This window comes from Brachycentrus maculatus, unplaced genomic scaffold (assembly GCF_059751285.1).
Source record: "Brachycentrus maculatus isolate JH-2025_06_01 unplaced genomic scaffold, ASM5975128v1 h1tg000645l, whole genome shotgun sequence".
Classification (NCBI taxonomy): domain Eukaryota; kingdom Metazoa; phylum Arthropoda; class Insecta; order Trichoptera; family Brachycentridae; genus Brachycentrus; species Brachycentrus maculatus.
In genome coordinates, this window is record NW_028281381.1 from 79,078 (window position 1) to 104,052 (window position 24,975).

At 28.2% G+C, this 24,975-nt stretch overlaps 1 protein-coding gene across 1 annotated transcript in view; it reads right to left on the bottom strand.

Annotated features, from left to right (window-relative positions):
- Positions 1-2,186: 2,186 nt before the first annotated feature.
- Positions 2,187-24,975, bottom strand: part of LOC148300860 (uncharacterized) — a 36,566-nt gene continuing 13,777 nt past the window's right edge. Inside the window, exons 5-13 of the mRNA XM_088274196.1 lie at positions 24,529-24,748; positions 21,665-21,881; positions 18,177-18,317; positions 15,778-15,980; positions 13,145-13,303; positions 12,164-12,372; positions 4,887-5,250; positions 4,249-4,375; positions 2,187-3,233 (exon numbers count right to left, since the gene is read on the bottom strand). Of these exons, the coding sequence (XP_088130322.1) occupies positions 3,101-3,233; positions 4,249-4,375; positions 4,887-5,250; positions 12,164-12,372; positions 13,145-13,303; positions 15,778-15,980; positions 18,177-18,317; positions 21,665-21,881; positions 24,529-24,748 (1,773 nt within the window). The 3' untranslated portion in view covers positions 2,187-3,100. The remainder of the gene's footprint in view (positions 3,234-4,248; positions 4,376-4,886; positions 5,251-12,163; positions 12,373-13,144; positions 13,304-15,777; positions 15,981-18,176; positions 18,318-21,664; positions 21,882-24,528; positions 24,749-24,975) is intronic.

Genomic DNA, 24,975 nt, shown 5'->3' on the forward strand with positions numbered 1-24,975 from the left:
AATTAGTTTTTCGCAGTGCAATTTAGACATTATTTTTAAAAAAATGTTTTTATTTTTATTTTATTGTAGTTCCTTTAATAAAACAGCTGATTATCCAAAGAAAGCCATAGGAAAATTAATTATTTTATTAATGTTTTAAAAATATGTATCCTGATAAATACGTAAATAAAACCGCTGTTAATAAAACAATATATTATTTTTATATTTATTTTATTTTATATACTTAAAATATTTTGTCACTTTAAATATGCAGTCACACAAAAAACAAAAAAAAAACATTTTGATAACTCACGGTATACTGTTCCTAACTAAAATCTATTTTAATTTTCTATAAATACTCGTATTTATACATATCAAGCCATAATATTACACACACACTTAATAATAATAATGAATCATTACTTTAAGTTTTTTTTTTAATACGTAAAATCCAGTATGATTCATCCTCTTTCTTAAATTTTGCAATTCTACAATTTCACTATTTAATAAAAAAATATATAAATATTTCAGATCTCCATCATGTTTCTATTTCAATCATCCCTGTTAGACATTAGCTTACACAAGTCTTAATTGAAAAAAAGTTTGACAAGATCATAAATTTTATACTTTGGTAACTATTAAACCATACATAATTATATATATATACACATAAATATATATATATATATATATATATATATATTTATATATATATATATATATATTATATAATATATATATATATATTTATATATATATATATATATATATATATATATATATATATATATATATATATATGTATATATATATATATATATATATATATATATATGTATATATATATAAATATATATATATATATATATATATGTATATATATATATATATATATATATATATATATATATATATATATATATATATATATATATATATATATATATATATATATATATATATATATATATATATATATATATATATATATATATATATATATATATATATATATATATATATATATATATATATATATATATATATATATATATATATATATATATATATATATATATATATATATATATATATATATATATATATATATATATATATATATATATATATATATATATATATATATATATATATATATATATATATATATATATATAGGGTGGTAGAAATAATTCGTGATTGAGATGTGGTTTAAATTAAAAGCAGAAAATAATATCCATTTCGCGAAACTACCGAAAATGAATATGAATACAATCTTAAATGTTAGACTGCATGTATTATAAATTACCTTGTGACCTGAATTTAAACAAATTTATAGGCTTTCAAAAAGTTTTGTAATTGTTATAATGACAATTCCATTCAAGGCAGCGAAGTTGCCGCCAAGGTTACCAGATTAGGGAGAAAGTTCCTCCAGGCAATTTTTCTCATTTGTCACAAAGCACTATTTCTATGTATGCATATTTATGAGCGCCACCAGGAAAAACTTGGCAAAGCTGTGACCTACCTTCATAAATACATATATTATACAACATGTACATAAAGTATACTGAAATGGAATCAAATTGTTTTTCTACATACCAAATAAAAAATACTAAAATTTCACTGTTATATTTTTAAAGACAAAAAGAGAATATAACGCGGTTAAATGATTTATGTAACCTTGTTTTAATTTTTGTATTTGTATTAAGTGTCTTTTAAACAGTTACAACAACAACAAGAAAAAAACTATGAATAGATAAAAAAAATAGTAGAAGTCTTAATTTATGTGAGATGCTTCTACATTAAATGTAGAACCCCTATACTGAACAGTAATTACCACAGGTGAGAATATTGATATGGGTATGTTTTTTTTATTAAATATTAAATTAAACGATATAAGCAAAACGCGTTTTTTTTTGTAAAAGATAAAAGAGTTGATTTACCACTATATAGACAGGATAACATTATTATATCGAATGAAATCTCAAATTGTATTTTTTAGGTTTGTTAATACATTGGATGATATATAAGTTCTCTGATATATTCCAAGTGGCGTGGATAAATAATCCATCACTTATCACCTAAGAGAAGTTGAAAAGTAAAAAAAAGGAAGCAGTAACTTAGGTGATTTAATTCCGCAGAGTGAAAATCTCGTATCTTCAGGAATAAAGAGTTGGAGAAAACCAGCGGAATACGAACCAGGAACATTGGGTTTCCTTAGAGCATATTTCCTCAGCTCCTAGCACTAAACTATGCATATGATAATATGACGCGCATAAATAACAAGCATATGGTAGGTTATTCAAATAAGTACATTTATTAATTTTAAATACGTTTTGTGACGATGTTCATACAAGGTCTTTTCATTTCGTCTTTGTATAATACGTCCCTTTAATACGCGTTTGATTAATAAACCTTTTATCAAAATTTATTAAGGGTTTTCTCTACTTTTTACTTGTGCTTTTTCTTGAACAAATTTATCTTAAGATAAAGCAAAAGTTAAAATGTTAAACATTTAACAAACAAACTAATGAGGGAAAAAAACACATTTTTTCACCAGGATTTGAACCTAGATGAATAATTCAAGCACCTGACTGGATAATAGAGGACCTGGGTTTGAATCTTGGTACATAATAGTTTTTTTGACGATGTGATGTTTCATATTATCATCTTAAATTTTGTCTATTCGTTTGTCAAATATATATTTTTACCCGTTTGAACACGTTTAAATTTTAATACTATGTGAACAGAAATAAAAAATAAAAATAAAAGTAAATAAATAAAAATGTAAAATATCTCCTACCCTCTCTTCAACCTTCAACGTCCCAAGGACACAACTCTAAAATTAAGAATTGTAATACGGTGTTTGAAAATGATTCTGAATACATCATGTGTCAAAATAGATTTTATGCAATAGTGGTATTTATTAAGTTAAAATTATATACAAAATTGATAGATTTTACCGCAAAGTGAGTGCCGAATCAATTAATAAAAAATGTAATAATTTTATTCATTATGTTGAAAAGTAAATCCTTCAAATTAAAAACGGTTTAAAATCTTTCAAAGAGCCGTTTGTAAATATAAACGGTGGTCTGATGGAAACAAAAAGACTTATTGCAAATCACGTGTTCAAATGTTCAAAATTCTGATCTGGCCAGTGTACTCTCCTTGTTGTCGTTACTCCTTCGAATCCTAAATTATCAAATGAATGGTAATTTTTCTGGATTTGATTTTCTTCTACAAAGGTTCTGTATCTGAAAAAAAAGAAAATGTAATTATAGTAATCTCGGCGTCAATGTTAAGGGTGTATGTAAACATTTGAGATATTGTGACACTATTTTCTCCCTACGAGAGCCATTTTCGACATGTTATGGTACTGAAATTGAACGTTAGTAAGTGCAAAATACGTGTTAAACAAAATATTTTAAAAATATTTAATTAATTAGTATTATGATAGAATAAATATAAAAAAAGGAAAATATATGTTTTTTAAGTATCTTGAGGAAAGTTGTGGTAATATACTAAATAATTTATGAAACATATAAATTAATTAATCAAAATTACATGCAATGCATATTGACTAAAATTAAAATTGTACAAATAGCAGTGAATTTTGTAACCACACATATATTGATTATGCAATAAATAAATCAGTTATTGTGACAAGTAATAAGGAGCAAAACATGTAGACCTAGTCTTATGTACGCGGTAATATATATTTTTGAATAATAAGCGTACAAATATATATTTTTTATAAAAAAAAAATATTTTCGATTACTAATCGTTATCAAAATCAATCAAATAAACATGCACATTGTATAATTCCGGAAATCTGAAATCAAAACTCAATAAAAAGAAAATTTAAAAATGTTTTTAATCGAGGAGAATGGATACAATCAAAGTTGTTTTAAACATTTTACAAAATGGAAACACTGAGTTTAAAATAACAAATGAAATAAAATTTCAAAACAACAATTGAATGCCAAAATAACAATTTAACCTTCTACCAACCAGTCAACCATTCTAGTCTCTTATTTTTATTAAAAATAATAATTAAATAATAAAATATATTTTGTATTTTTGAAGCATTCTTAACTTTGTAATATGGTAATATAAAACTCTCATTATCATTCATCATTCACATTGTGTAATACCACTTAAAAACTCTACTTCACGATTACCGATTTTGAAAATAACTGTTTCATCATCAGGTCAACTATAGTCTATACAAAATGATCGACAGTTTTAATAAAAAATAATTTAAAATACCTTTTTATAACAATCATGCATCCCACGAGTATAACGACTTGTACCAGCAGCCAAATAATAGTTATAGAAATAAACAAAGCTTCGTGAATACAAATCATGTTGTTACTTCTTCCATTTCTTGAATCCTCTAAAAACACAAAATGTAGTAAAAAGTGATTAAATAATAACACGGCAAACAAATTAGTGAAACAATGAAGGAATTATTTTTTGAACGAGAATTAACTATGATATATTTCCATGAAGCTAGAAGTTGAATTGTAATTACTCAAAGTAAAATATATTAAACTTGAAAAGACTTCTTCTTCTTCTAACCCTTATCAGCGCTCAACGGTGCATAGGGTACTGCATCACATTGACGCAGTGTTATCTTGATTGTTACTTACATGAAGGCAATGTGATTTCTCCTGCTCTTCAGGGACCAGTCCAGGGTAAGATTAAATAAATATTAGAGTGTAAAATCACTTATATTTATTTTCACCCCCCTTTAGGAATCGATCCCGAGACCTCCAGCACGGTAGCTAAACATGCTAACCATAACACCTCAGACTTTTTAATAAGACTTTTTAAATGAGTAAAAAAGTACGAATAATTTAATACGATATTTAAAAAATGTATATTTTAATTTAAAATATTCTTACCAACTGCCGCGACGAGAACTTTATTATTCTCGCCATATATCAGACTATCAGCAGAGAACACGTCTGACGACGCCACTATGAGAGAGAGTTCAAGCGGAACTTTTCTCTCGCGACTATCATTGATTTCTCTGCACATTTCTCTTACTCTTCCATTACTCTCGCTGGAAGCGACCACTATCTGGGCGTTGCGTGCTGGATTCTCCCTCGTGAGGGGTTTATCCAGAAACGTAATGGTGGCGTTCTCATAAGGGATACTATGTACATCTGGGACTGGCTGGAATATTCTTTCTCCGATATCAATTGTTGGTAAATGGACATCTCTTGTGTCTCGGTTTTGAGAGGATCTAGCATTATCACAATTTGCCTGAAACAAATAAAGGTTAAAAAAATCCAAATCGAACTTAAAGCAAACGATAAAAAGTGTGTTCCTTATATTCAATCAAAATGGTAATTAACGACAAAACATTCGTTTAAAAAATATTTTCTACTGTTTCTTTTGTTAGTTTTTCTTATTATCATCAGTCTCTTTTTTTAGACTTATTATTAATAGAAAAATAAAAACTAAACTGTGAAAAATTCTCATTTAATTAAATATTTCGTTCATCAAAAGCAATGAATAAAAAGAGCAGTCTTTATAAAATAAAACAAAAACTTAGTTTTAACCGTTTTCATTTTTGTTACTTTTCTCCAAACGGTTTCAACAAGAACTTTGTCATCTTTAGAAATATACATGTACTCATGTAGACATGTACTCATGTCGAGTATTAGTCTATTCCTGAAGATTATAAGAATCTTGCCGAAACCGTTAAGATAAAAATACCAAAATAAAAGTGGTGAAAACGATGTTTTAGTTTTATTTTACTAAGTATTATAAAATTTACTACATAGTTTATTCGAAAAATATTCAGAAAAAAACAACAGTCATTTAAAATTGGTTTCAATAGAAAACCTAGTCTGGCATTTTTTTGCATTATTATTAAATCTGGTAAGCATCACACTATTAATGCTAAAATTAAACTCAATCCGTTGTTATAAAAACAAAATAAAGGAAAAATAAAGTAGTCTTTTTTAATACGAAACATAATATTTCAAGTACGATTGTTTACTAAATGTTTCATATTTTATCAAATACATTTAAAAATACTTCCAAAATTTTCGATCACTTACATTACATAGACGCCTCCGAACTGAAGCCCATTCAAAGTAAAAGCTGTCACGAACAACGCAGGTTAACTCTCGCAAAAATCCAACAAATTCTATAACTTATTTCATGAATAGTTTGATCTTATTATAAGTCACCACCAGGTATCAGAAAAGTTTTTTTACAATTTTTTTGCTCAAGTTAAGTGAATTTTTAATACGTACATATCAACATAAATACTGTAATTATTTAATATGAGATATTAAAATGTTTAGGTTAATTATTTTATAAATGTAGTCTGCTGCTCATTTTTTAATATTCCTAATAAAATGTGTATCAAAAATTAAAGTATACACATTTAAGCCATTTTAGAAGATTAATGTAATATTTTGTATCTCAGGATTATTTCATATGTTTTAATGAACAGAAATTTTATTTATTATGTAGTATGTTAACATTTTTTATGATTGAAAACACAAAATAGATAGTGCATTTTGAATTTTAAATTAAAATACAGCAGGACCTCTTTAATCCAAACCCCCGCTAATCCGGACGCTTGAATACATGCCTAGAAAGGGCTGACCAAGTGGATATTCCCGTGCCAGAGAAGATACTTTTACGTAAATTGAGAGACATAGTTTTTTACTTGTTATTAAATAAATCTCGACTAACGAAAACATTAGATTTCTTTAAAAAGGGTCAGTGAATTTCACATTTAAAATACTTTCAACATTTAAAATTTCACAATACAAATTCGTTTTTTTTAATGAAAATACAGATTTTCTGTACTGTAATCCAAACGCTCCACTTGTCCGAAGAGAGGGTCAATTTTCTGCGTTCGGATTACAGAGGTCCTGCTGTTGTTGCGAAAGAGCACTTTTGAGTTTATCAATGCAAACACGACTAATTTCGATAACTACATATGTTCTCAAAACTAGTTGTATGTACATAAATTTACGCAAAAGGGTGAAATACAAGAGTTTTATTTTTATACCAAATCAAACAATAGTTTAATATCACACTTTTAGAGAAAAAATATAAAATTTCAGATTTGGTTGTGTGTCTGCTTGTAAATCGTATTTTACATCACCATTTATCATTCTGCGAATGTGAGTTCAATAAATCTTTCAAGGCGGTTGTTTTATCTTTCTTTTACCATATTAGCGAACCACCCTACTTTCAGCATTTTTAATGCTACGCACTTGCTTATTTATGAACGTGTAGATCTACAAACATTACGCCTAATGTTTACTCCGCGAAACCATAATCCGTATATTTTAAATGGTGGGAGTACAGTACGTGTTTGCTTACAGCATATTTTATACCGATATTTGTATCTCAAGATTTCTTTTTGAATATTCTTATGAACCATAAACATATAAAAAGGATTATATTTAAAAGTACAAATACGAGGAAAAAAGGTAATGTAATTATTACCAAAAATAACGTATTTGTGATGAAAACTTGTGACTTGATAAAAAATTATAACATATTATTTTTTGACATCTCATCAAAGATGAAGAAGAATATGGAAGTCTGGGCATTTACGGGGCTGACGACCGTCATAGGCTAGTTTAAGTGATCACTTTACACACGTGTAACATTCACCAATAGATGTCTCTAGTGAAGTTCTAGTGATTCAAGAACAAGGTTTCTAAATTGGTTCATATATATAGAACTTCCAAGAATTTGAGTAGTGTGGTTGTCAATAATGGGTAGAATTGGTGAATGTTACACGTGTGTAAAGTGATCACTTAAACCAGCCTATGACGGTCGTAAGCCCCGTAAATGCCCAGACTTCCATATTCTTCTTCATCTTTGATGAGATGTCAAAAAATAATATGAAAATAACTCCTGTAATTGGAGATAATCCAGATTTTGTGAACAAGTATTTGGACACACTCAAAATGTTGTGAAAAATTATAACCGTATTTTTTTGGCAAAGCCCCCAAAATTGAGTGATACATTATACCCGTATCGTACCATATGTATTTATGTCTTTCTCTTGTATGTATAGTTCTCCTTCCCTATATTGTAATGGTTGGTGCGATTAGATATCGTGCTGTATACCACAGGTTCGATTCAAAATAAAAATAAGTAATCTTTCACTGTAATATGTATTTAATATTACCCTGAACTAGTATCTGAACGTAACATAATATAATTACATATAAGTACCTACCTACTATCAAAATAACACTGCATCAACATGATGTATAAAAGGTATGTATTAAAGGCTTGTCATAAATGTATTAATTTCAATACAGTCAATGATTGTTATTTTAAATAAATAAATAACAATTTTAATTATATTCAACATAATTGAACTATGTTTTTCATTGTTTTTAATGTTTTTTTTGACAATGGTAGCATAATAAAAAAAACAAAAATAATTCATTGTATTAATAAAAATTTAAACATTAATAAACTATCACTGTTTTGGGTTGTTTAAACAGATTTAAATATTAAAAATATGTTAAAAAAAATGTCGCTATTATTTGTATTTTAAATGAATTCAATAATCTTAATTTTCTTTGTGAAATTGTGTATTAAATTAGTCTGATATTTATTTAGTATGATTTGTATTAAGGTAGATAAAATAACAATCTACAAGATTTCTTTCGATTTAGTTTATTTGAGTTACGCACGCATTTGCGTGTAATAGATAGTTGTTTATTTTTACTGCCGAAAATAAGTTTGAATACTAAATAATGACCATACTTTAGCTTTTGTTGATATTCTACAAGTTATTACGTTAAGTGAAATCAATATGTTCATGTCGAGCTCAGCCCTGAACATAAATAATAAATGTTTAACTATAAAGAAATCTTGCTTTTATATTGTCAAACTGCAAACTGAACATTGAATGAAAGAAGCGCATCATAGTGGTAACATCATTCCACGGATGTGGAGACTTTCTCTTTATCTCCCATTTATGATCTTTATGAATAAAATTCAAGGTGCATTTTTAGAAATTTTAAATTCTCTTTTTGAAATATTAACACAATACTATTTTCGAATATGCTTATTTTTTATGTAACGTGATACGTATTTTTTCTGTAGCAGGAAAAAAGGTATTTACAAAAAAAATTGCCAATAAAAACCCATTTTTTAACAGCAATGACACCATCATTTGTTGAAAATAACAGCAACACACGTAAAACTAAAACATTGCTCATGGGAAACAGCGTACTTTTTGTTAGCTGGTGTAACGTATATTTTCAAATGTTTTGTATTTCTTTGTCGTTTAATAGATTTTTAATACTGACATTGCTTCACAACCTTGAAAAATGTGTCCTTTTTTATTTTTTTTCCTTTTATCAAAGTTAGCCATAGCAACGTTTAGCTGAGTACAGCTAGTGTCGTATAAATGGGTAATGTTGGTTTCGTGATACCTGTCTCGCAAATCACGCCACGAGCTGGAAAGATTTACATTATAGGCTGCAGAAAAATAATTTAAATAAATATGAAATTATATTAAGACCAAATGACAAGTGGGATCCAACTTAAGGTTAAAATGATGAGAGCTTATGAAGAATGTATCTACATTGGTGGAATTTAAAAATGTTTTAAATAAAAACAAGTACGTATTTACGAGGGTGCATTCAATGACTTGCGTTCTCATTCCGAATCCAGTGTGCATTCTCACATTGAATCAAGTGGAGTTCTAGATTTCATTAAGTACCTATTATAAATGCGAAATACGATTCCGGAAATGCAACGCAACATTAACGCCATGACACGGGAATACTTTTAGTCTGGAATAAATTTTGCACGGGCGAGAAAAAGGGAACGGAAAACATTCGCACTTGGCTGAGAAACGGCGCCCACTGAGCAGAGTTAATGTTCTGAGCCGGTCCTGGTATAATTATTACGGAAGCCCGGCACTGCTCGGGAACTTTCCGTCTGGGGCGGCACAAGACTGCAATGCCCGCGACCGACAGACTTTGTACTTTATGCACAATCTAACCTTCCACTGACGTATACTAAGGGATATTGGGGTATTTTTTCAGAAAGACAAATTTTTCTTTTGACATTTAAAAAAAAAATCAAGAAGACAATCAATCACATATTTCCGTACCTTAAGTAAATAGATAAAAAAGGTCGATAATGTGTAGGCAAAAGATAGATGATCTGATTCTGGAATAAACAATATTGAATGGGGCTCAGGGATGGGGAGCTGCCCAAGACAAGGACAATGACTCCTAATTGACTGACGTCATGGAGAAGAAGAGAAGAAGATTTCTATACCTTGCAAGCATTTGCGTATGTTCGGAGTATTTTGGCTTTATCCAAATCCTTGTATACAAATCTGGGTTTCCACCCTACTTTTTTTTTATTAATATTTTAACATCCGTCGAAATGTAAAAATAACTATTGAGTGGAGAAATCCAGATTCAAAACAAGAATTTTAAGACACCCAAAATGTTATCAATAAAATAACTCGTCAAATTATAAGTTGCATAAAAATTTTGATCATGTTTTTAGGCATCTTTTAGTAAATAAAATATTGCGGTGAGGATCTTTCAAACGTTTAAATAGATGGGTTTTTTAGTAAACACTTTTATGAAAGTTTTTTTCGTTTTGAATTTACAGTTACAGAGAACAGTCACTTTAGGGTTTATTTCTTGACAATTCGCCGACCTGCCGGTAACCGAGCTCCGCAGCATTACTTTTAAACTAAAGTTTTTGAATAGAATTTTAAGAAGCATTTTAGTTTATGCATAGAGTCTCACTTTTAGACTAACAGACCACGCTTTGTGTGAACTTTGTGGAAGGACATCTCATATACCATATTACTAAGACTTTGAGTCTACTAAGTACAAAGTAACAAGTAAAATGGGATTATATTTATCCTGGTGATTAAGTAGGGTTCCAAGAGAAATTCTCTTTTTTCTGAGTAACTTTGGATAAAAATACTTAAGTTCACTTAAATGAGAGAAATATATTATATCGTTTGTATCACACGACACCTTATATCTCAAACAGTATAAAATTGACAAAGAAGAGAAAAACTCTCTTGAATATATATATAGATATAAATGATCTACTCCTTCTGAAAGATTTTGGGAGCATGTTGAGTACTGGGATCCATTCTAAATGTGAAAGATGCATAAAAGTAACGTTAAAATGGTTACTATTTAAAATAAAGTTACAGAAATTAATATTTTGTTTTTCAGGCTTTATGTATACTGTTTTTGGGAAGAAAATTATACACGAAACTTTAAAAAAAAGGCACTAATCTCAAACTAGCGTTTTAATTTTTTTAAATTTTTTTTTTGACCAAACAAAATATTGAAATGAAATTCAATGTATACTTTAATAATAATAAAAAAATCCATACGAAGTTATCATATAAAAACAATTTAAAAATGAGTATGACCATTTTTCTCCTGAATCACAAGCAGACACAGAGTTTCGAAAAATCGTTTCTCATTCGTTTTATTTTATTATTTTTTATTTTTACTTATAAGTGAGAATTCACTTAATTTTTTATGAAATTATTATTCACAACATACGTTTCTCATCATTTTGTATTTATAATCTACGCGATGCAAACCTAAGACGCCTAAACTTCAAGTAACAAAAAAATAAAAAAATAATATTTAATAATATTTCGGTTAGGAGTCGAAACAATTGGCGGGTATGTATGAGGAGATGCGTGAACGTGGAAGAGACGAAGAATGTTTGCAAAGACAGAGTGGTGTGGCGTTCTATTATCTCTGCCTACCCCTGCGGGGAAGCGGCGAGATGGTTAGTTAGTTAGTTAGTTATATTTAATAAAAAACAAAACTATTTACACAAAGGGTGGGAATTAAATATCAAATCTTAAAAATTTGGTTGTTTTGTCTTTTTGCAGAATCAAAGCATATTATGGACAAATTAGTACTTTATTTTTATAATAAAATTAGGTTTCATTACATTTCTGAAGTAAAGCGAAAGATATCTGTGTTAAAAAATAATATTAAGAAAAAACTGGACGTTTACAAAAACAAACGTACCTACGTTGCCAATATGATACTACATGGAATTTATAGATATACCATTAACTTCGGTTATATTAAGTAAAAATAAAAAGTTTTTTTTTTTATTTCGATGTGTTTAAATTAAAATTATAGGAAATATGACAAGGTACCTCCGGACATTGCCCAACACAGAACTGCACCATGACGCTAAATTTGACCACGTGGGAATTGGGAAACCTGAAGGCCCTAAACCGGGCACTTAGTCTGACTGCTCCTTCCTCGATAGAAGAGTTGCCAGCTCCACCGTCAATTCTACTGACATTGTTTCGATCAGCCCTCATGGCCGGTACTGTGGCGCCGATAGACCAGAATTTTCCACCTGGAAGCAATGCAAAATAATTTTCTAATTATTTTATTTACCACATAGTTTGAGAATCTTAGAAATTTATGTGAACGAAGCAAAGGTTTTTGTTTATTAGAGAATAAATTATTTTAATTTTTTACACTTTTTGACTTGGATTTTTGGATTAGTGTTTTATTACATGTCAGAAATTGTGAATTACTTGAAATACCATAAATATACAGAGCAATTTTATTAGAAACATCTGTACTTTTTGTCACATGCATTGGATAACAATGATTATTTTAATTTATAAGATTTATAATCTTCACAGTAGCAACGGCGTGTGGCTGACAATCTAATTTGTAATTCATTTACGTATTTTGTTCGATGAATTTCATTTATTTATTCGACTAAGCTAATGCTTGACGTAAAACTTCCCAAAAAAATACACTAACACCAAATTCACCGAAAACTGCGATTACTCTCCTAAAGCTGTACATCTTTATTTTTTCGGCTATCTGGCAAGTTTTCTGCCACAATCGAGCGGAATACAAATTATATTTATTCATTTTCATTCATTGGTTAAAGAGTGACTTTGTAGTAGAATCTATCCATTTTTAATTTTTGTTTTACTTAGTTGCAACTCAACGCTGAAATTAAAAATATATTAATTCAATCGCAAATGGGAGCATTTGCCCTGCAATTAACATAATTATTAATATTGGTCAGCTAAATATTATACCTGTTATCAATTTCTACAAAATCAATATAAAAATATTATCAAAATGCTAAAGAACTCATTACATACCTCGATCATTTCCACCATGTTTTCCTGGCAGTAATCTATTCCGTACAAGAGCTGGAAAGTCCACTTGACCAGTTGGACATCCTCGACCATCCAGTAACAACACGGAACTGTCTCCAAGTTGTGAGGAAGCCACCAAATGATAGGCGTGGATATCAATATCTAAAATATTGAAAGTCAAGTAAATGTATGATTTTAAAAAGGTAATTTAACATAAATTAACATTAAAGGGGTCGGATACTGATAAGTACTTGTAAAGATCTCAAGCATCATTTTGACGGCTTGTCTTAATGCTCAGTACATGCTTCGTAAGATTTATATTAGGTGTCGCAAAAGAGATGGAGCATATTTTTAAAAGAAGAGAAAATTGAGTGTGAGTTTACGACCTGTTACTAACTGGCTGAAATATATATGATAAAGTTAACTAAAATTAAAACTAAATAAATTAAAATGTAAAGCTGGCTAGTGTCTACATTTTCGATTAGTACAACTAAAAAATAAAGTAAATATTTCCCATCAATTTTTTTTGTGGAAATTATTGATAACTGGTTAATTAACTAATATGTTTCTTTTGTATAACTTGATAAAGATTTTGTTAACATTAAATATTGTTATTATAACTCATTATACATATATCATCACAATATAAGGGATAAATAATATTATTAGTTACATGTATAGAATATTGAGATCATTGTAGGGTTTAACATTTAATTATTTTTCATTATTTGTACGTCGATCAAACAAATTGTAATAAGTTTATTCATGGCAGTGAGTATAATATTTCACTTGAATGGTGTGATGGAAAAAACCCTTCTTCAAGGATTTACCAAGAAATGAGATATCCCTTTGTCTCTCAGAGCATTATGAATATCCAGGATAATTTAATCTAAGTTCCAACCTCAAGATCAACAACAATCTGATTATATTAAATGTATAGCAATTAAGAATACTAAACAGTATAATGGGCATCCTTTGTAACTTGATGATATAATGGAGAAGAAAAAATCTTAAAATGAGAGGCCTAAATTGGCAAGGACAAAGCAACGAGAACAATAAAAGCCCTCCCTTAACAATTTATTATTTTTAAGCACAATCAATTCTTTACTTTACCCTGTCAAATTTAATTCACTGGGAAATCTTTTCTCGCTTATTTTCTTCCTACGCGTTAATTATATTCAAAGTATCTTGTCTTCCTTTTATTTATTTGTAGAACCTGAAAATGGTTTCCACCCAAATCGATTCCTCTAACTACTTCAAAGTCAATATTCTGTTATATAATTAGTACAATTTCTTTCTTTTATAAGAACACAAAGGAGCGTCCTTTTATTGTGTTTTATACGGAATAAAACAATATTAAGCTCTAATAATTCAAAATGTAAATCGTCATTCTTAAACAAATCTGACAAATTAACTTAAAGTTTAACAATTGTCTTTAATTAGATTCACGAGAATTGTCACTTCGAGAAGTAAAAATCTAATATTAAAATGTTAATCCTACTTTTTGACAAGTTTGTGAAAATGTATTTAAAGTATCTTTTCAGTAATAAAACATGTAAAATGCGTTCCATGTTTGTAAAGTGAAATTTACATATTATATTTGAGTAGTTTTATAATTGAAACATTTGAAATGTGGTGTTGGCTACGAATTCCGTGAACGGCCAGGCGTATAAACTTCTCCATAATAAATCTGAACATCGTGTTGATACTCGTATCCATGTGTAAATGCTATATCATTTGCCAGGATGATATTTTGTGTTTTTTTAAATTCCTATAAATAACATGAAATGTGCAGTTCAAAATTGACGCATTCATGTAGCTCGAGCGTCATTTTTTTAAAGCATTAATTTCTTTATAAATAAAAATGTATGTGCTAGTTTATTCAAAATATCAAATCTTCTTAAATTTTTTACCAATGGTTTTTAAATTTGATCAAAACGTTGTATTGAAATATGCACATTGTTTTATTTATACCTGTGATAGGTGTTTATACCTTAAATCATGTAATAACGTTTTATTTATAAGCTTGTTTGTCTACAATGGCAGCGCCAACTGTTGAACGTGAAAGCAATATATGCAATACAATAAACATTGATCGTGGAGAAGAGTTTGTTCTTAGACAAAAGTTCTCATTTATGTGATTAATTTAAATATTTTTATTACTTCACAAGCAGCGTGATGTTTTACATATTAGAATGTGTGCTTTCTATTTTCTTTAATTGCATTTAATGCATTTGCATTTAATTAAGAATAATCGATAGCCCGCAATTTTCTTAAAACCCAAGTAATATTTGACGTTATTGAATTTTTGTATTGAAAAAATAAGTCTTTCTTCGAAATAAATATATGGTTTGAAAAGGAAAGAGTTATAGAAAGGAAAAGAGTTTAAAAAAAATATATATTTAAATATTTGTTCAATGCATGTTCTAAAAAAATATGTGCTCAGAAATACGTGTGGCTCCTCGAGCAGCTGGTCCCATATTGAATTGTATATTTGTGAATACACCCTTAACCTAAATAAACCATAATAATACGTGGGCATATATAATTAAATGTTATTTCTTAAAATTTCAACACAAAGTGGTACCAAAAATAAAAATTATATTTGTTTAATGCTAACAACAACAAAAAAATACCCGATTTGGAGAATTCCGATTCAATCCTAAGTTCTATAGTTTCTCCAAGGGAGACTGCGCCTCCGTTGACTTGAGCAGTAGGATCTCCTTCATCAGGATCGTTGATGATGTACATCCTCACTTTAGGTGCATCAACAGATCCAGTGGTGTTGAAAACGGAAGAAGCTGGAAATGATGCTGTACCCTCCGGACTTCCGTCATCACTAAAATATAATATGTAACGTAAATAAAATACCTCCTTTAAGATAAAGAAAAAAAAAGTTTTTTAAAATAATATAATTTTATGTGTCAGGTTGTGATCCCGTGGTTAGTGTCAAGAAGTCAGAGTTTCTCGGTTCGAACACACTCTGATACCTATTTCTAATAATGAGCCGCTTAGGCTCATAGAAATAGTATGAAATTGAAATATTTGTTTGAATAATAAAAACACAAATATTTCTCTTTAATTACAAAAAATACGTTGTACGGCACTGTGTTTTTTTTAATCGGAACGAATAAAAACGTATAACCCTGTGTGCATTCCTTGTAACTTAAAATTTGACTGAGCTTTGCGTACGGTATTTGAAAATTATGCGGAATGCATCGAAACAAGTATCATAATAGATTTTAAGAAATAATAAAAGTTAACAATAGAAATGACATCAAAAATGGAAAGATAACACTCCCTGCCGTATCGAATAATGAAACAGCTACCAATAGAACACAAAAAGTCAACCAATTAAAAGTTACGACTGATTTAATAAAAAATTGCTAAAATTTAAATCGCGATATAAATTAAAATTATTTTGGTACAGGCACATAAAAAAAAATTCGATTTTTAAGCTGTTTTTTAATGTGGCTTATATGAAAAGATTTCATGCTTCACATTTATTTTTATTAATCAAAGGATATTTATTAAAATTGATAGAAACTCGTCTATAAATGACATTTTGAATGCTCAGTTGATAGAAATATGCATTAAACACATTTTATTACTTCAACATCACGTTTGAATAAAATGATGCATATAATATTATGTTTCAGTTAATTTCATAGCTTCATAATTATATTTAATTAAAAGTAATTAAAGGCATAATTAATATTCCTTTAATAATGTTGTTGTTTTAAACAAAAAATTATAAGACTGGAATGAATTAATCAAATACTGTATATTTCAATTAAGAATTCATTTAATCGTGGTTTAAAATCCCATTTTTATTTTACAGTCGAATTATTACCAATGAAGCGTAATTATAATTACTATTTTAGGTGAATAGGTTCTACAAACATTCAAAGGATAAATTAGTTGATTGGAAATTGGAGGGCCTTATTATATTATATTTAGATTCCAATTAAGGGTCAAACGTACTCACCAATTACTCACATAAATCAACTAAGTACTACTCTGAAACATTCAGTTTCAGTGAATCAATCGCCATGATAGGTTATAAAAACAAATTTGAGTGAGAGGTCATCAGACTTTTTGTGAAATTATTTCAGGAAAATGAAATGCATTACTATTATTAAAAAAACCTTTAGACGCAATCGATTTGATATTATAAATGATTTTACGAATACTTTGGAACTTTTCATTTTTTATTGAAGAAATAACATTCCTTTTATACTCTCTAGCAATAGCAAATCAGAGGCGTACATTAAATATATCATATAATATTTCAAAAACATGTATTTTAACACATAAGTCTTCCTTAAAATAAAAATTAATATATGTATTAATTTTAAATCAAACACAGATTTTTTGAGTCTACTAAGTTGTATTTTATTAACAAAAAACACATAAAAAATTATATTGTGACAATTGTTTCGCCTTGTTAGGGCATTATCAAACGAATGTCGTTTGATAATGCGCTAACAAGGCGAAACAATTGTCACAATATAATTTTTTATGTGTTTTTTGTTAATAAAATACAACTTAGTAGACTCAAAAAATCTGTGTTTGATTTAAAATTAATACATAAATTAAAATGGAGTTCTACAAATTAAACGCCAAGTCAATAAATAAAAATTAATACTTTAATTTAAAAAAAATGAGGTTTTTATTGAATTTTATTTATTCAATTTATACAGCAGTTTTTTTTAATATTGTATTCATATTCTAGATATTTATATTTTACAATCTTAATTTAAATTACTCTGTTTTCTCCAATAAAAAATTAACTAAACTCTTGTGCTTAGAGGGCGAATAATACTTATTATTTATTGTTTATATTTGTGGGTGACATAAATTATTTTTATTATGGTTTTTTGTGTTTTTTTTTTCGATTAACATGTTTATAATGTAGGTATATCTCAGAAAAATGTTAATGTTTGTAGCAAAGGTTTTCATATAGAACCTTAAAGAAAGGGGGAAAAAGTATATATAAATGGGAACTTATTAAATCAAATAAGGATAAACTGACCTGTTTTGTCCGACGTTAATATCAGCTCCAAGGGTGAGATTAAGGGATGGGGGTGCAACACAGCCAACGCGAACAAACCTGTCTCCCTGCGCCTGTATTATGGGATTATTTTGTATCACCAACAATGTATACATCAAGGTTCTAGAAAATCAAAAAGTTAAATTTAAAAAAAAAAAATTAATGGTTTGATATCCTTGATATTATGAAGGGAGGTCTCAGTAAAGCGAATTCGCAAAAAAGTAAAAAAAATAATTTTTTTTTTCCTTATTTTGTAATTTTTTTTTTGGGGTTTTGAACTAATACATTTGCACAAAATTATAGAGAAACCATGAAACTGAGTAGTACGGAATAAAAAATGCATCTTTGTAACAATAGATGCTCCTGCGATAGCCTATTTTACAATATCAGCGATAATCTTTAACTTCTTAACGTCATCCTTGTCATATAAATTTACACTGCAAGGAAAATTAAAAAAAATAATTTTTTATATGTAAAAGAAATATTTGTATTTGAATTATTTACGAAAATACTTCGATTTCATACTATTCCCATGAGCCTAAGCGGCCTATTATTAAAAATAGGTATGAAATTGTGGTAGAGTGGGTTTGAACCCAGACTCAACAGTCCGTGATACTAGACACGAGACCAGAACCCGACACAATTAATTTTCATATCATTATAAGTACTTACTTATCACACTGATTACAGCGGAATTGAATTTTAAAATGTTATTTTTTGACTTCTCATCAAAGATGAAGAAGAATATGGATGTCTGGGCATTTACGGGGCTGACGACCGTCATGGGCTGGATTAAGTGATCACTTTACACACGTGTAACATTCACCAATTCTACCCATTATTGACAACCACACTACTCAAATTCTTGGAAGTTCTGTATATATGAACCAATTTAGAAACCTTGTTCTTGAATCACTAGAACTTCACTAGAGACATCTATTGGTAAGATGTAAAGAAGCTTTTTATTAAGCAGAAACTCTTTTATTATATCGTCAGCCCCGTAAATGCCCAGACTTCCATATTCTTCTTCATCTTTGATGAGATGTCAAAAAATTATATGAAAATAACTCCTGCAATTGGAGATAATCCAGTTTTTGTGAACAAGTATTTGGACACACACAAAATGTTGAATTTTATAACGTCATTCAAATATGTACATAATATTAATAAATAACTGATAATAAATGACACTGATTGATTACTATATCGAAAGCATCTCGATCCTCCATCGCTTTAAAAAGTCTTTTAGTCTAGTCACGTACATTTCAAAGCTTAGTCTTTTACGGATTAAAAAGTTTTGAATAGTACAAAGCTACCATGGCAACTCATTAAACACTATCGTAGTACGATTCACGTACTGAAGATATATTTTTAACTCACATTTGTAATCGAATCTATCAATATATTATACTGTAGACTTTGTGAATAAGTAAAACTATTTTATTTTAATATAATTCTTGGAATGATTTATTTCCAATAAAGTCGTTCTAGAGTTGTCGGTCTTGACAGCATCAATACAAACCACGACGTTCTCACGAATCACGATTTTCTTTAGAGAAAAACCATATCGACACATGTCACATGTGTGACACTAGGACGTTATTCGTAATAAGAACAGTAATTGAATAGGAAATACGTGAAACTAATAATGTCATGAATTATATTAAATAAAAAATCTGTCATCTGCACGACATTGAAATACTTTTTTATTTTTTTTATTACGTGTTCTTGGTTAATTTTTATTATTATAAAATACTATCTCGGACTCAAAATGACTAAATGAAATCCAAATATTCTAATATGAAGAAAAAAATTAATAAACGAGCAATTTATTTGTATTTATGATGTATGGCTGTTTCTGTGTCGAAATACAATGTTACACATATTAAAAATCATAATTTATTTAATACAGTAAATAATGTGGGATATTTCTACTATGCAGTGACTGTGCATTTTTGTAGGTAATTGAGATGGATACAATATTAGCAGCGTTTTTTAAAATCTATTATTATTTTGATGTAATATTATGGACGTTAATCTCAGCCTCAATAAAAATGACAGTACCGTTTTAAATAAGACAGGATTGTAATAAAATAATTTAAGAAAAACCTTACACTAAAAATCAATAGGTGGCGGTAGAAGTCTGAAAATGTGTTTAATTTTAAAGTCCCCATTAATTCATTAGGTTTATACATATATATATATATATATATATATATATATATATATATATATATATATATATATATATATATATATATATATATATATATATATATATATATATATATATATATATATATATATATATATATATATATATATATATATATATATATATATATATATATATATATATATATATATATATATATATATATATATATATATATATATATATATATATATATATATATATATATATATATATATATATATATATATATTTATATTTATATATATACATACCTGTAGAAATATTGAACTTTACTCCGATTTAATTCGTGTTTTGTTGTCTGTATAAATTAAGAATGTGATAGTTTCACAACAACTTCACATTGCCACAAAATCTAATTCAATCGATCCATCTTAAAACTACTTTTATCACATTTTCAACAATAGATAAATGTTTTTTAAAGGAATTGTCTCAAAACGACATATTGATAAATGGATTTTTTTAAAAGCGAACTTAAAACATCGATATAACGTACAATATTACACAAATCATGGAGTACAATTTACTGTTTGTGATTGACAATTTTGTGATTCTTGTTGCCTAGCTGATATTTTAAAACGATGTGCGTGACATCAGTATTCAAACAAAAGAATTGTTAGTTGATATCTAATATTTCAGTATCCATCGAATATGATAGATATAAAGGTACATGTAAATATATATATATATATATATATATATATATATATATATATATATATATATATATATATATATATATATATATATATATATATATATATATATATATATATATATATATATATATATATATATATATATATATATATATGTATATATATATATATATATATATATATATATATATATATATATATATATATGTATAAATATATATATATATATATATATATATATATATATATATATATATATATATATATATATATATATATATATATATATATGTATATTTATATTTATATATATACATACCTGTAGAAATATTGAACTTTTGGTAAAATTATAAAATTGTGGTGTGCAAATAAGGAAATATTAAAATTTCTTCGTTTAATTTGTATTATTTGAATTTATTTTAAAAGTGGTTGTGATTAATTCGTGATAAAGTCTAGTTATAATGCCACGTTAAGTATTACAACCCCTCTTACAAAAACCTTCTCATTTATTATAATCTCCGAGATGCAGCATATCTACCATTGGTAGGTATATTTAGCAGTATTTTAGGAGGTAAGATTATTGATTCACTTCTTACTTGTTGTCGGCCGTAGGTTTTCCATCGTGGAGTGCATAGGCCTGGCTGACCCCGCAGTCGCGCCCGTGAAAGGGGACCAGCAGATCGGTGGACACACCGCGGCCCCTGCCCGACACGGAGCACGTCTCGCTGTAGCCGCTGGCGTACATCCGGCCACGGAAATCCGATCGCGGTAAATAGGATACGGACATTCCCGTAGGAGTGCAAACGACGGTAACTAAAAAAAAAATAACGTAAATTTGTATATTAAAAGCATTGATAATTTTGTGGTATGGTAATAAAACACTCTCCTTATCATCCGTCTTTTACTTTGTGTAAAAAAGTGCATAAAAGTGGTATTACACAAAGTAAACCATGGTTGATAATAATGTAAAATTGACGTATTTTGATATTTTTTTGTTAGTTGAAACACGCAAAATAAATTAATCGTTCACAAACTTTTTAAAATAAAACAAATTTGTATTGTACACTTTTTTATTGGTACATTTTTTCTCCAACCAGCAGGAACTTTGTCACAGTACATGTTTAATCCTAATCATGACAAGGTTCTTGTCGAAACCGGTTGGAGAAAAAATTTACCAGTAAAAAGTGGTAAAAAACAAAGTTGTCTTATCTTATAAAGTTAATAAAATGTGCCAAACTATCTACGAAATATATTCAAGGAATCATTTACATATTAAAAACAAACAAAAATAAAACATCTTAAATTTTAAACTGAATTGGTAAATAAATAAATATTTTTTTGTGCTGAAATTTTAGCTGGCGGAACTGCATATTATCATATATTATATAGTAAAACAACAACTAAATAGTTTTTCTCCCCTTAATTTATTTTTTGACTAGTAACCAGGTTTTTTCGTTTCCGAAGTGATCAGACTAGCAAGAAGACCCAGTTACTATTCAAGTAAAATAAAAGTGCAAAAAAACTTTTTAATTTTAAACGTTTCGCAGTCGAGCGTCTACCAAACTACGCGACAGCGCCTGCCAAAATTAAAATAAAATATATCGTAATATATTGAATTATTATTATTATTTTTTTTAATAAAAACATAAAATATTTAAGGAAAATTTATGGTTTTACATAAAAGTTTATATTTTATGTTTTTTTTTAACAATGCTGCATTTGGGATGGTTTAAGATGTTATGAGTAGTAAAATGTAAATTATGATAATTGTGAGTTTCCATCATGTTTGAAGAGATAACTTTTGAAACTCTTGTTGATTGTGAAATGTAATTAGAAGTAGGAGAATTGTCTGTATAAATTATTTAAATTATCGGGCTGTGTAAGTTTGTATTGTATGTATCGTTGAGTGAATGAGTAATCGATTACAATGCTGCAGGTGTAGGAGAATCAAATAGGTCCCATTATTACCGATCGACTGGATCTGTAAAATGTTTATGTTATTAAATTCGTGGTAAGAGATTAACCGTCCACATTTCGTAACGGGGTCATTTATTCAAGTGCTCAAAGAAACTCTGGAATTAATGGCCCGCCGTTATTTGGTTTCTAGAAGGTATGCATAGAAATATTTATCTAGATCAGTGGTTCCCAAAGTGGTCCTTACGGACCCCCAGGGGTCCCCGGGATCATTCAGGGGGTCCGTGGAAAATTGATATGGGGATCACTAAACAACGTCAGAGGATCCGCGCAAGGTTAAATATAAAATGAAAAAAAATGTGACACATTTTTATTAATATGGAAGCTATAATAAATAACAATGGATTAATAATAAGCTAATTCTAAAACGAATTTTATGAACGCTAATAATCGCATCTTCCTGACACTTTATATTATTTTTAATCTGGAGTAAGATACCAAACGAGAAGAAATTGGAAAAAAGGTGTTTCTATTTTCCACTTTCGGCACAAAAAGACATTTATTTAAACAAAAGTTGGCGTCTACAGTACAGTCAGTAGGTTTTCGCCCAGGATCCGTGAGCAAGTTTTGACTATCAAAAGAGGTTCGTAGGCCAAAACAGTTTAGGAACCACTGATCTAGATGTTTCTCAAAATATTTCAAGAGTCCTACCGCTTGATATGTAAAGCAGGCTGCCGTAATTAAAATTTGAGACGGCCATTTATTAATGTACCCTCGTCTGATAACGAGCTTGGATCTTCTTTTAATGCTAATGTTTGCGTAAATTGTATGAATTTTAACGCAAAACTTTCCCTTCATACTTTTATAACTTTGAATAAGCTTTCGTGTCTTTGATATTAAAACGTGTTCTCTATATTCTCGAAATTTGGATATTTTTAATTAAAGTTTCCACGAAACAAAGTACAAATTACAGCTAAATATCCAAGATATTAATATCCTTTTACATTTAATAATACATTTATCCAATTATATTCCGGAAGATAATATAATTCTGAGATAGACAGCTGCTGTTAATTTGTATTAATTTTGTAAAAAGTGTTTCGTAATAACATGATAGATTATTTCAAATTTATATAAAACGTTAATCGACATGATTCAAGTAGCGGGTATTCATGAAGCTTATTTCCTCTTTTAAATATTTGTTGATAAATCGTATTCATGAAAGTTTTTTCTGTAAGAAATGATTTGGAAATACCTGAAACATTATATTCATATTTTTTATACTCCCAATAGTATGGAATATACAATGAATGCATCATAAAACATTTTGACAATTTATCATTCACAATTGATAAAAAATACTTGATGACTAAAAATTGTCTATTATAATATATACAAAAGAGAGTAATTAAGTTTTATTTTTTTTTTAGTTTACCAATATTCCTTGCAAATCCAAATTGTTTTATTGATTTCTGTTTATGTTTATGCTATAAACATCGGACTATTATCGGATAATCTCAGACATAAAAGCAAATTGATGTCTTACCGTTAAGGCAGGTGACTCTTCTGTAATATATTGCTTCAGGCTTCTTGGTGAGTAACCACGAACCATGGGTCAGAGTATCCTCGCTGTGAAGGTAGCATATCCTAGCAGTATTATCGTCACTGCCCAGCGAAAGTAAGATTTGACTCTTTCCTCTTTCAAATGGTACCGTTGTAAACCCTCTGCAATTGAACTGGTTTTCTCCTTCACATCTTTTCTTACACTATATAGAAAAAAAATCATTAAACAATAGGACAAAATAATAAATAATGATTAGTTGTTATGGTTTAACTGCAAACTAGGGTAAATAAAATCCTAATTGCATATTTTCAAAAAAGGTTAAAGGCAATGAAGGATCTATCTCTGAATACAAGATGAAAAAGGAAAGAAATTTTACACATTTTTAACTCATATAGTCCATCACTGGCATCGATAGTCATATATTATACT